At 50.2% G+C, this 11,071-nt stretch overlaps 2 protein-coding genes across 2 annotated transcripts; one reads left to right on the forward strand and one right to left on the reverse strand.

Moving 5' to 3' along the window:
* Positions 1 to 2,802: 2,802 nt before the first annotated feature.
* DUOXA1 (dual oxidase maturation factor 1) lies at positions 2,803 to 5,989 on the forward strand. The gene is made up of 6 exons (XM_006831873.1): positions 2,803 to 2,949; positions 3,291 to 3,348; positions 3,973 to 4,107; positions 4,358 to 4,571; positions 4,839 to 5,056; positions 5,733 to 5,989. The coding sequence occupies exons 1-6, from the start codon at positions 2,803 to 2,805 to the stop codon at positions 5,987 to 5,989; spliced, it is 1,029 nt and encodes a 342-aa protein (XP_006831936.1).
* Positions 5,990 to 7,336: 1,347 nt separating this feature from the next.
* On the reverse strand, positions 7,337 to 10,839 carry DUOXA2 (dual oxidase maturation factor 2). Its single transcript, XM_006831696.1, has 6 exons — positions 10,693 to 10,839; positions 9,598 to 9,655; positions 9,225 to 9,359; positions 8,805 to 9,018; positions 8,064 to 8,278; positions 7,337 to 7,530 (listed from the first exon to the last, which is right to left on the reverse strand). Exons 1-6 carry the CDS (start codon positions 10,837 to 10,839, stop codon positions 7,337 to 7,339), a joined length of 963 nt encoding a protein of 320 aa, XP_006831759.1.
* Positions 10,840 to 11,071: the final 232 nt, after the last annotated feature.

The following is an 11,071-nucleotide window of genomic DNA, read 5'->3' on the forward strand; positions in this document are numbered from 1 at the left end:
TTTGCTTGTAAGAAAAATTATTCTAGCACCAGGCAAGAGATGATGAAACTGAATTAAGGCAGAGGCAGTAAGAATGAAAATGTGTGAATGGTTTCAAGAAATACTCAGGAGGTAAAATGATTTATTTGAATGGCATGGGGTAGTGGTGCTACCAAAGAGACAAAGGATAAAAAGCAGGGTCAGAACAAATGAATCCAATTTGGGACTTGTTAGATTTGAGGTATCATGAACATCAAGTGAAAATGCTCACTGGGTAGTTGGCTTTTTAAGTTTGGAGGCCAGGTAGTAAATTAATCTAGAGATACAGATTTGAGAGCCCCAGCTATGGCAATGAATGCCATAGGGAATGAGATTGCCCAGAGAATTTTGAAGAGTGATAAGAGAAGAGATCCAAAATAGAATCCTAGAGAGCATCAATATTTAAGAAGGAGGAAGAACTAAGTAAGAGCTGAGAATAGTGTGGCCCAGAGAAGGAGACCTGTGAGAATATGGTGGCATGGATGGCCAAGGAGAAGTTTGAGGAAAAAGGGAGTGATCCAAGAAGGATGAAACATGAAAACTGACCTTTGGATACAACACTTAGTGACTTAATAAAGAAGTTAGGGATGGGGAGAAGCCAGATTGAAGTGGGCTGAGAAGATGCGCAAGTAAAAATACCAATATAGACTTAGACTATTCTTTCAGAAAAGCCTGGCCATGAAAGGGAAAGAGTCCCATAGGATAACCACTGGAGGGAACCCAGAAATGTCAAGAAGGAGTGTCCCTTTGTTTTTGTTTTTGGTAAAAGAGACAATTGATGAGAAATGTGACAGAGAAGGCAGGCAGGATTGGGATCATGAGCCGGAGGATGGATATGCAGCATTGGAGAAAGGACACCCATTTCTCTGAGATGGGGGCCAGATTGAACAGTTAAGAAAAAAGCAAAAACTACTTTATGTTAAAAATGAGACTCAGCGGTTATGTGACTTGTTCAAAAGACAGTATTAATAAGTAAGTGTTTTTTTCTTTGTCTGACATCATGTTATCCTCAAAGACAGCCAACATGGAAGGAGAGGAGCAGGCTGGGAGCTAGGGTGTACTGTAGGAAAATCACAGCATATAGAACTAGAAGAGACCTGGATATCCAATTACAAATGAGGAAATGAAGATTAGGAAAGTTGTCACTTGCCTCTTTATTGTTACAAAATTAGTCAGTGAAGAACTAGAACTAGACCCAGAACTGATTCCAGCCCAGAGCTTTCTCTCTCCAAGAAGGACTGGAGAAAGAGACAAATGGAGTAATAAAATGAACCTTCCTTTCCAGTCTGGGAGCTTCAACTTATTGATATTACATTGTTACAGGCACTATTCTTAGCACTTTACATACACAATCTCATTTCATACTCATAATGACCCTATGAGGTAAACATTATTATTCCCATTTTTCAATAAAACCAAGTCTCTGTAGAGGTCAAAGAGACCGAGGCAGAACCTAGGACTGCTTGACCAAAGCTTATTTTTTCACTATATTGCTCAACAAGATGCTACATGGTCAGATTGTAAACTATGGAACCTTCTGGGCAAACTGAGATCCTGGTACAGATCCCATGAGCAGAACTGGGATCATCGATTCTAAGATGCATCCCCCTTCCCCATCCCCCACTCCCCCCACTTTTTAACATCTGTGAAATTGGGTTGTGTCTTATAAGCAATGGCTGTTGTGGTTTAAATGAAATCACTTTTCTTTCTTTCTGGTACATAAAATAATAGTGTCTACTCTGGTAGCGTAGTGGTTACGAATCAGGCTGCAAACCGCAAGGTCAGCAGTTCGAAACTACCAGCTGCTCCACGGGAGAAAGAGGAGGCTTTCTGCTCCTGTAAAGATTTACAGCCTCAGAAACCCTGTTCAGGGTCACTATGGGTCGGAACCAACTCAATGGCACTTAACAACAACAACAACAACTTTATACTTAGTAAAATGTAATAATTTCAGGTACCACTTTTCAGTATCTTCTCTGTAAAGGGAAGACAGAGATCAAACTAGCTGAGATCAGGGAAGGGGCAGAGAAGACCAAAGCCAAAGTTTGAGCTGAAAGTAGCCCTGGGAATTTGAATAGAAGGGCCAATGTTGGTGATGTGTGGGTCAGAAGACACTGTGCCTGGTATAGGGCAAGTGATCCTTCAGTGCTTACTGAGGTGTATTCAGTTAGCTCAATTGCTCTGGAGTTACTCAAACAGAAACCAAGGTTCCTGAGAAAGCTGGACAGTACAGGCAGTACCAGGTTCGGAAATCAGCCCTCTGATGATGTAGTTGGATTGTATACTAGCAGAGCTGTCTGGCCTTTATTCCTCTGAGGATTGAAGAAGAAAGCCAATCTTTTTGTTATCTGTATTATCTTTCACTTTTGTACCATCACTTAATAGTAAATATAGCACTTTTTATGTTCTGTGATCTCTCTGCTTATGTAGGCCCTAGGGAGAGAAAAGAGAATTCTATTTCTTAAGACAGGCCGAGAGGAAGCAGAGAAATCTTGAGGGTTAAGGGACTAGGTTAAGGGACCTGGGGTTAGGAAGGGACCATGGAGCAAAAGAGACTGATTACCAAGACCCTCATTCTGCCACAGCCAGAAGATGGGGAAGGGTGGCTGAGGGCAGTGGAATGGCAGGGACAGTGGAGTCCAGTGAACCAGTGAAGCATTGAAATGTCAGCTTCAGGGGAGAGGGACCTGGTCTGTTGTAGAACATGCCTGGTACATGGAAGACGCTCCATAAATATCTATTGTTCCATGCAGCATCTCCTTCCTGCCACACATCCTCACCAAAATGGCTGCTTTGGGACACACATTCCCCTTCTATGCTGGCCCCAAGCCAATCTTCCCAATGGACACCACCTTGGCCATCATCATCACCATCTTTCTGATGGCACTGGTCACCTTCATCATCATCCTGCCTGGCATCCGGGGCAAGATGGTGAGAAACAATCCTACCTAGCCCTGGAAACCCCAGTCCCAGAAAGACCTCAGTCTCCAGGTGGAGGTCTGGTCTCCCTGACTACAACCAAGCTCAGAAAAAAAGACTCTGGCCCTGAGAAAGATTCTCACACCATACCACACCTTAGTATAGCACCCACTCGTACCTGATTCATTGATTTAAGAGGGAATTTTTGAGCCCCTACTATGTGCCAGATAAGCAGACCTGAATTGACCAAGTGACCACAATTTTAGAAGCATCACCATCAAATTTTGCAAGAGTTTAAGGGTGGACTTGGAGGGAGGGCACACCTTACTAAACCCACCCACCCTATGATTCAGAGGCTGTTCTGGCTGCTTCGGGTGGTGACCAGCTTATTCATCGGGGCTGTGATTCTGGGTGAGTGCTAAGCACAGCTAACTTGGACAGCTGCCTTCATTCCATCTCCTTCCCCAAGTCTACTCCTCTCCAGGCTTTGCTACCCCATAGCAGCCCCTGCTTCAGAGTGACCTTCCAGACCCCGTTCCTTCATGGTGTCCTTCACCGTGGCCTCTTGCCTCCACTCTTACTGTTGCCCTGAAGAGTGTGGGCCCCTGGGAAACCATGCTAGGGGCATCTCCCCAACCTTCCTAACATATTCAAGGGTGAACAGGTCAAAATAACTGTCGGGGGGCTGGAGGGAGAAGACCTCTAGAGACAAGAACAGAGGAAGCAGGGGAGGGCTGCCTGCTCTGCTTTGGTGACTAGGCAGATAGGAGAGATGAAACTGTGTTTGTTATAATTTGTTACAGTGGGGTGGGGGTGGGTGGGGAGGAGGAGGACTAGGAAAGGGACAAACCGAGTATGACCAAGGGAGATCTTAGACTGTGACCCATTTATTCATCCTACTTATTGATTATGGATTTAGCATGCTCCAGACCCTGCGCTAGTTACTGGGCATACAATTAAGAGCCAAAGAAACAAGGGTTCCTTGTAGTGAGTAGATCTCCCTGAGTTCCTATATGTCCACCTCCCCAACCCCAGCTGTGAATTTCAGTTCTGAATGGTCAGTGGGCCAGGTCAGCACCAATACATCGTACAAGGCCTTCAGCTCGGAGTGGATCAGTGCTGATGTCGGGCTGCAGGTTGGCCTGGGAGGACTCAACATCACTCTCAAAGGTGAGGGGAGCGGAGACTCTACTCTGTATCTCTGGGATCTATGTTTGGTGTGGTCCAAAGAATTACAGGATGTCCAGCACTGATGTGTGGGGTGTTGAGGGATGGAAGGGAGGCCAATGCTTGAAAGCTGCCTTCTCCCAGCTGAGACAGGTTGTCCCTCTGCCCAGTGTGGGTGGGCCTTTGTCCAGATGAATGACTGCCCACACTCTGACCCTGGGATTCCTGCTGAGCACAGCTGGCCATTCCCTAGGGACCCCAGTGCAGCAGCTGAATGAGACTATCAATTATAATGAAGAGTTCACCTGGCGCCTGGGTGAGAACTATGCTAAGGAATATGCAAAGGCACTGGAGAAGGGGCTGCCGGACCCTGTGCTCTACCTGGCGGAGAAGTTCACCCCAAGCAGCCCATGTGGCCTACACCGCCGATACCGCCTGGCAGGACACTACACCTCAGCCATACTGTGGTGCGTATGGTAGGATTGAAGGGATGGAGGTCCTGCTGACAGAGACAGGAAGGAGGTTTTACCCATCCTTCCTCTTCTCATGTGGAGGTCCCTGATGGGGCAGGCTGGTACCAGTCACCATAGAACTTGACTGGGATGTCTATGGGGTGGAATCCTTACTTTGCATCTTTGGGGCCTCCATGGGCCCCTGAACCTCCACCTAGGCCCCTCCAGCTTCCCCAGCAGGTAGAGGAAGGTGGTCATTTCTCTCCACTTCTGGCTCTCCAGGGTGGCATTTCTCTGCTGGCTGCTGACCAATGTGATGTTGTCCATGCCCGTGCTGGTCTATGGTAGCCACATGCTGCTGGCCACTGGGTGTTTTCAGCTATTGGCCCTGTTCTTCTTCTCCATGGCCACTTCCTTCACGTCACCCTGTCTCCTGCGCCTGGGCACTGCCACACTGCACACTCACTGTGGGCCGGCCTTCTGGATCACACTGGCCACAGGTAAGGCCCAGACCTGAAGACAGGCACTAGAGGGCTCAGGACAGGGAGGAGAGCAGGGTCAGCCACAATGGTGGAGTTCTGGGTCTGCTTCTGGGGCCAGGGTTGCCTTTCCCCACTTTAAAGCCCCAGTCTCTCTTACAGCTTTCATCTTCTGGTTTTCTGTCTTCGATTGCACTCCCCCACCTCCCCATTCTATCTGTCTCTGCCACGCCCCTCGTCTCCCAACTCTCTTTACTCAGCTCCTCCCTGAATTTTCCAACTCTTCCAACCCCATGTCCTCTTCTACCTCCTCCAAACATCTTCTGTGACCCCCATTCTTAGAACCCTCCTGTCCCTGCCTCATAGCACTTTGATTTGTCCTGCAAGTTTTACCTGCCTCTCTTGGCCCAGTCTCTGCCCCCTTTGCCATTCTCCATGTTCTGTTCTCACAGTTCATTCTCCTTCTCTCTGCTGGGATGTAACTGAGAGAGCCCTGGGCTTGGAGTCCAGAAAGTAAGAACAACAGAGCTTTACCAGCAGTATGACCCTAAGCTAGTCACCTCTCTGAGTCCGAGTTGCCCTGAAGCAGGGCCTCCAGCCCTTCCTTAGAGTTGTTCAGATACATGCTCCTAGGAGAAGATGTCCTTGGGACAGGTTACTGGCACTAAAATGGGACGTCTGTTGCCCTTGTTCGCAGGACTTCTGTGTGTGCTGTTGGGCCTGGCCATGGCGGTGGCCCACAGAATGCAGCCCAACAGGCTGAAGGCTTTCTTCAACCAGAATGCAAGGGAGGACATCGTGCTGCAGTGGACTCCGGAGAAAGGGGGACTCCTGAGCCCTCGCTATCGACCTATGGCTGAGAGTTTGAAGACTGAGGACATCCCTCTGTCAGAGGCTTCCTCTGAGGTGTGTTGTCAGGGGGAGCACCCCAAGGAGCCTGAGTGTAGACTGTAGCGGTCTTCTGACTGCCACATGGACTTCGGATTGGGCTCTTGTTCTCATTGGAGCCTCATAAAAGCACCAGAGCCGCCTGCAGGGTGGCTTCTATCTGGGATCGGCTCCAGTCTGTAGGTGGAGAGAAAGAGTGGCCCTACCCATTGATGTTGTAAAAGAAAGAAAGAAAAAGCCATAAGGTGAAACATAGACATCCAGCATACATGTACTTCATGCTGCCATGGTCAAGACCAAGCACATGCTTCTTGCACAGCATTCCTGCCTTTCCTTGAGATCCTTGAGATGCCCATGCCATTTGCAGAAGCCCAAGTTCTCCCACATAATATGTGCATGTGTGTGTGTGTGTGGGGGGGTAATTACAATGTGATTTTCATTTGGTCCCTTGCATCCCTTTTGTTTTCCTTCTTCATGGGTTTCTTTTGTTTTTCCTTTATTTCCTTGATTTGTGTGGCCTCTTGGTGCAATGAAAGACAGCACCAAGGGAAACATCCCAGGCCTAATATTAACCAGCAGTGCCACCTTCTCTTTGGACTTCAGTTTCCAAATATGTCAAAAAAAAAGATTGTAAACCTTGCCTTGGATCTTAAAAAAAAAACAACCCAGTATTTGGATTTTTATGTCTTTCGGGGAGTCCTGGTATGGTTGTATGGGTTAATGCACTGGACTGCAAAGCCCGATTGAACTTCAAGGTCTGTGGTTCAAGCTCACCAGTTGCTCCTCGGAAATCCTATAGAGGATCGCTATGGGTAAGAACCGACTCGACGGCACACAACAACAACACAACAATGTCTTTCTGAAATCTACGTAGTCCCTTAGACACCACCTTAAAAGGACGTGTGAGGAGTTAATAAATACACTTCAAAACGTTACTCTTCCCCAATCCATTCAACTAGGAGAGTGAAAGCAGCAACCCATGAAGATCCGGTCAGTTTCCCTAAAGCCCCACTAGAGGGCGCCTCTACCCCAGAGCCTCTTGGATTTTGCCCTATTCCCCTAACCGAGAAAATCGGTTTCCCTCTGGTTTCATAGCAACGCAGAAAAGAGTACACTAGACTGTCTTCAGCTCAGCGAATCTACCCAAGAGCGTGCGTCCTCAAGAAGCTGGAAAATCATATAAATTAAGGGGGGAAAGTTTGTTTTAAAAATAAAACAACAACAAAAAAGTTTATTTACAATTCACCTTGGGAGACCCTTTGGGTGTGGAAGAAGCTCGAGGCTGCCGGCTCTTCCAGCGGGCGCCCACAATGCTGTACCCTTCCCAGAGTTCTTCCAAACTAGGCCCAGAGGGCACTGCCTCCTGGCCCGCCTGGGCCTGAGGTGGAATAGGAGTCCATGGTAGCGTGCTCTTCACAAGTTAGTGGTCATTTCTAAGTCCGGAACGTCGGGTTGCTGGTGCAGAGGATTGCTGAGAATAAGAGGCGATTCCCATCTCGTCTGGCCTTCGCGTTCCTTGATGCTTTGATCCAGGAAGATGCGAAGGGCGCTGGGCCGCATGTAGTGAAGAATGACCACCACCCCTCCAAGGAGAAGACACAGGATGCCTGTGACGAGGTGACTGGAGTAAAGGGACGACCAAGGCTCCGGGCCAGAAGCCGACCTCCCTTTTGCCACCTATGGGTGCTGACTCTCGCTTTTCTTTTCCCAACACATACGCAGACATACTCACTGCAGAAAGACCTCTAATCGGAATTTTTATGATACATGTGCAGACTTGCATACTAACTGGGGAAAGATACCGAACCCTTCTGAACGCCCCCTCCCCAATCCTCACCTGTAAAATGGGCATGATGTAATAGATGAGGCTGTTACTATCTGCTCCCTTACAGACTGACAGTGTTTGTGTAACACTCAATGGCACCGGGTTTTTTGGTACCTCAATGTGAAGGCATTTTGTAAACTGGAAAGCGCACTGGTTGTTAAGTGAGTGCTGTTGAGTCGGTTCCGACTCACAGCGACCCTGTCTGTATAGGGTTTCCGAGGAGCGGCTGGTGAGTTTGACCCACCGACCTTGTGGTCTAGTCTAAATCCCGTCCCCACCGTTCTTCCCCAGGCCAGGTCCCGCCTCGGTCCTCACCCGTGGCTAGAGTGACCCAAAAGGCGGCGCCATAGTGAGTTGTCAGTGTGGCAGAGCCGAGGTGGAACAGGCAGAAGGGTGCGCTGGAGATGGAGGTGAAAGCGAAGACAGCGAAGAGCGCAAAGGCGCCGGTGGTGAGCAACGCCAGTCCCCCGTAGAGCGGGACGGGCATGGAGAGCAACACGTTGGAGAGGAGCCAGAGGCTGAACGCCACCCTGCAGGGAATAAGCATTATAGTGAGCTGGAAGGACGCACGCACCCCGACACCACCCAAAGGACCCTGGAGGGAAGCGACCATTCTGAGTCTGAAGCTGGACTTTCCTACGCCTCTCCCCGTTGTGTTCAAGCCCAGGATTTTTTTCTTCTACAACGGAGAAGTTGGAGGCAAGTCTTTATTTGCCGCGGGGGATTCTTCCCACCGTCAGGGACCCCACAGCCTTGCTCCCGCTTTGACCATGCATAGCCCAGCGCGAATGCCTGGGGCTTGGATAGAGGCGAAGGCCCAGGGGATTCCTCGGAAAAGAAGCGGACCCCAGAGCTGTGGGCCTTTTCTGGGTCTTTCCGGATTCCAACAGTCTGTGTGGCCTTCAGACCCAGCGCTGTACAATTCTCACTCGGTGCGAATTGGCTGCAACTGGAGTGAGCCTCTGCGGACCCCCGTCCCTTCATCACACAGACCCTCCTCATATACCCCACGCGCGCGCGCGCACGCACACACAGGATCTCCCCTCCAACCCTTACCACAGCGTGGCCGAGGCGTAGTATCCCGCCAGTCGATAGTGATGATAGAGCCCGCAAGGGCTTCTGGGAGTGAACTTCTCCGCCAGGTAGAGCACTGGGTCCGGCAGCCCCTTCTCCAGAGCCTCCGTGTACTCCTCGGCGTAATTCTCACCCAAACGCCAGCTGAACTTCTCGTTGTAGTCAATGGTCTCATTGAGCTGCTGCACTGGGGTCCCTGCGGAGAGCGACGGGATTCGGATAGGAAAATTGGGATGGGGCACCCAAGGTGAGAGAGTTGGATTGATTGGTGGTAGGTGGGGAAAACGTAAATCCAAGAGAGCCAAAAGCTATCTGAGTCTGCGAGATCAAGAAGGTCCACATTTCCCAAACTCCGGTCGGTCGGCAAGCCCCAGGAGTTTCACTTCGCCCCAGTCCCCTCACCTGTGAGTGTGATATTAATGCCCTCCAGGCCCACATGCAGACCGACTTGGGCGCTGACTCGAGCCGCACTGAAGGCCTTGTAGGATGTGTTGGTGCTGACGCTACCCACGAACCATTCCGCGCTGAAGTGCACAGCTGTGAGGAGAGGCATGGGGGGGAGGGGGATGGCATTAGAAGAGTGATGATGGGATGGTCTAAGGGTCTTGTGGGTGTGCCTAGTAAGGACAGATGAGTGGGCACCAGAAAGAACCAGAAGAGGGAGAGTGATCAGAAGCTACTAGCTCCCCACTCCCCCAGAAGACCTCTCTGCCCATTTCTCACCTCACCCCAAATTCTCTCCCCACCCTCACGCCCTACAAAACTACACACTCACCTACAATTTCAGCACCTATGAACAGACTTAGAAGAATTCTCACCAGCCAGAACCAGCGCTGCAGGAACAGAAATCAAAATCAGGCCTAGATACTGACCAACCATAACCCACATGACCTCCCATGACCCCAGCAGACTTCACTCTGAGAACTTATGTGCCTGCACCTCTTGCCCCACACACTGTCTCCAGTCCTAGTATTTTGAGGCTGGCTTCACTCTTGCTTTCCCTGACATTTCCTAGTCCTGTGCTTCTGCCTCCCCAGTCCCATTTCCTGGTCTAGGTAGCAGCCCAGGCACTTATTTCTTGTGCTCTCTCGCCCTTTTCCCTCTCCAAGTTGTCTGGCCGTGGTCCAGTCTTCTCCTCCTCGGGTCACTGCTTGGAGGGGCTCAGTGAGTCCGTGAGAAGTGTTAGGCAGGCAGGATCACCTCCCCTGAGAGGCAGGCCCCAGGGCTTGGTCATCAAGGAGGGGAGGAGATGAGAACACAGCCTCTCAGGTACTTGTAGAAACAGATCAAGAGGCAAGGATGCTGAGTCCTCCCAGATTGGAAAGAACGCAATCTCCATAGAGGGACGCAATCTCCATAGAGGGGGGAGGGGGCGCCTAAAGAAATGCACCTACATAGTCTGCTCAACTCCCAGACCTGTTAAGGTCAGCATAGGGACACTCTACAAGTGAGTGTCACCCAGCGCACAGTGGAAACCAAGCAACCGGAACTACAGACCCTCTATTTTGGTGCCTCTGGGTCTAAATAAAGGTCGTCAGCAGAAGACCGGATGGGTATGGACCTGTGGTGTAAGAAGAGGCAGAAGGCCCAGCGAAGCCTAGAAACAAACAGCCACCAACTCTAGGCACAGCCTTCTGAATGCTACTTGACCTCCCAGCTGCTGCGTCAGTCTCCGGGATGTCTTGGACAAAGAGCTCTCCTTGTGCTTGGGAACAGGAATTTGGTGCTCCAGAATTCTGTGTGTGCTCCACTTATACCTCTTTGACCATGGATGGAAGCCCTTGCCACCGTCTTACCTGACCTGGATCTCTGAGAGACAAACTTCCATGACGCCCCTACCTCCAGACCCGGACTAGCTAGCGCCCCTTACCGAGTGACCGCGGATCCCCGGTAAGATGAACAGGAAGCTGGCTGCCAATGCCAGGAACACCAAAATGACAATGAGAAGAGGAACGCAGAAGCCAGCAGCATGCCGGGGCTGGGGATAGAAGGGTAGCTCGCCGTTCCACAGTGTCATGCTGAGACCCGGGAGAGCTAAATCTGCAAGGAATAAGGAGCACTCGAACTTTTCCACTCGGCAATTCCACTTCCTTTCCCCCTCCTGGTGTAGGCTGGCCAAGTCCGACCCCGCAGACTGCCTCTTGCGCTCTGATTTAGCGGGCGAGCGGATTTATTTCTCACTGACTGTGGCCAGTTATTTTCGGGACACCTTAGGCTCGCGTTGCATTTGTCCATCGCTTGGGGCCTTT

Source organism: Chrysochloris asiatica, unplaced genomic scaffold, assembly GCF_000296735.1.
Source record: "Chrysochloris asiatica unplaced genomic scaffold, ChrAsi1.0 scaffold00004, whole genome shotgun sequence".
In the NCBI taxonomy this organism is placed as follows: Eukaryota; Metazoa; Chordata; class Mammalia; order Afrosoricida; family Chrysochloridae; genus Chrysochloris; species Chrysochloris asiatica.

Excerpts from the sequence above, each read along its gene's own strand:
- DUOXA1 (XM_006831873.1), top strand. The coding sequence starts at position 2,803 with ATGGCTGCTTTGGGACACACATTCCCCTTCTATGCTGGCCCCAAGCCA. Across the intron at positions 2,950-3,290 it reads CTGGCATCCGGGGCAAGATG|AGGCTGTTCTGGCTGCTTCG; the intron begins GTGAGAAACAAT and ends CCTATGATTCAG. Across the intron at positions 5,057-5,732 it reads CTGGATCACACTGGCCACAG|GACTTCTGTGTGTGCTGTTG; the intron begins GTAAGGCCCAGA and ends CCTTGTTCGCAG.
- DUOXA2 (XM_006831696.1), bottom strand. The coding sequence starts at position 10,839 with ATGACACTGTGGAACGGCGAGCTACCCTTCTATCCCCAGCCCCGGCAT. Across the intron at positions 8,279-8,804 it reads TACGCCTCGGCCACGCTGTG|GGTGGCGTTCAGCCTCTGGC; the intron begins GTAAGGGTTGGA and ends TATTCCCTGCAG. Across the intron at positions 7,531-8,063 it reads TTGGGTCACTCTAGCCACGG|GCATCCTGTGTCTTCTCCTT; the intron begins GTGAGGACCGAG and ends ACCTCGTCACAG.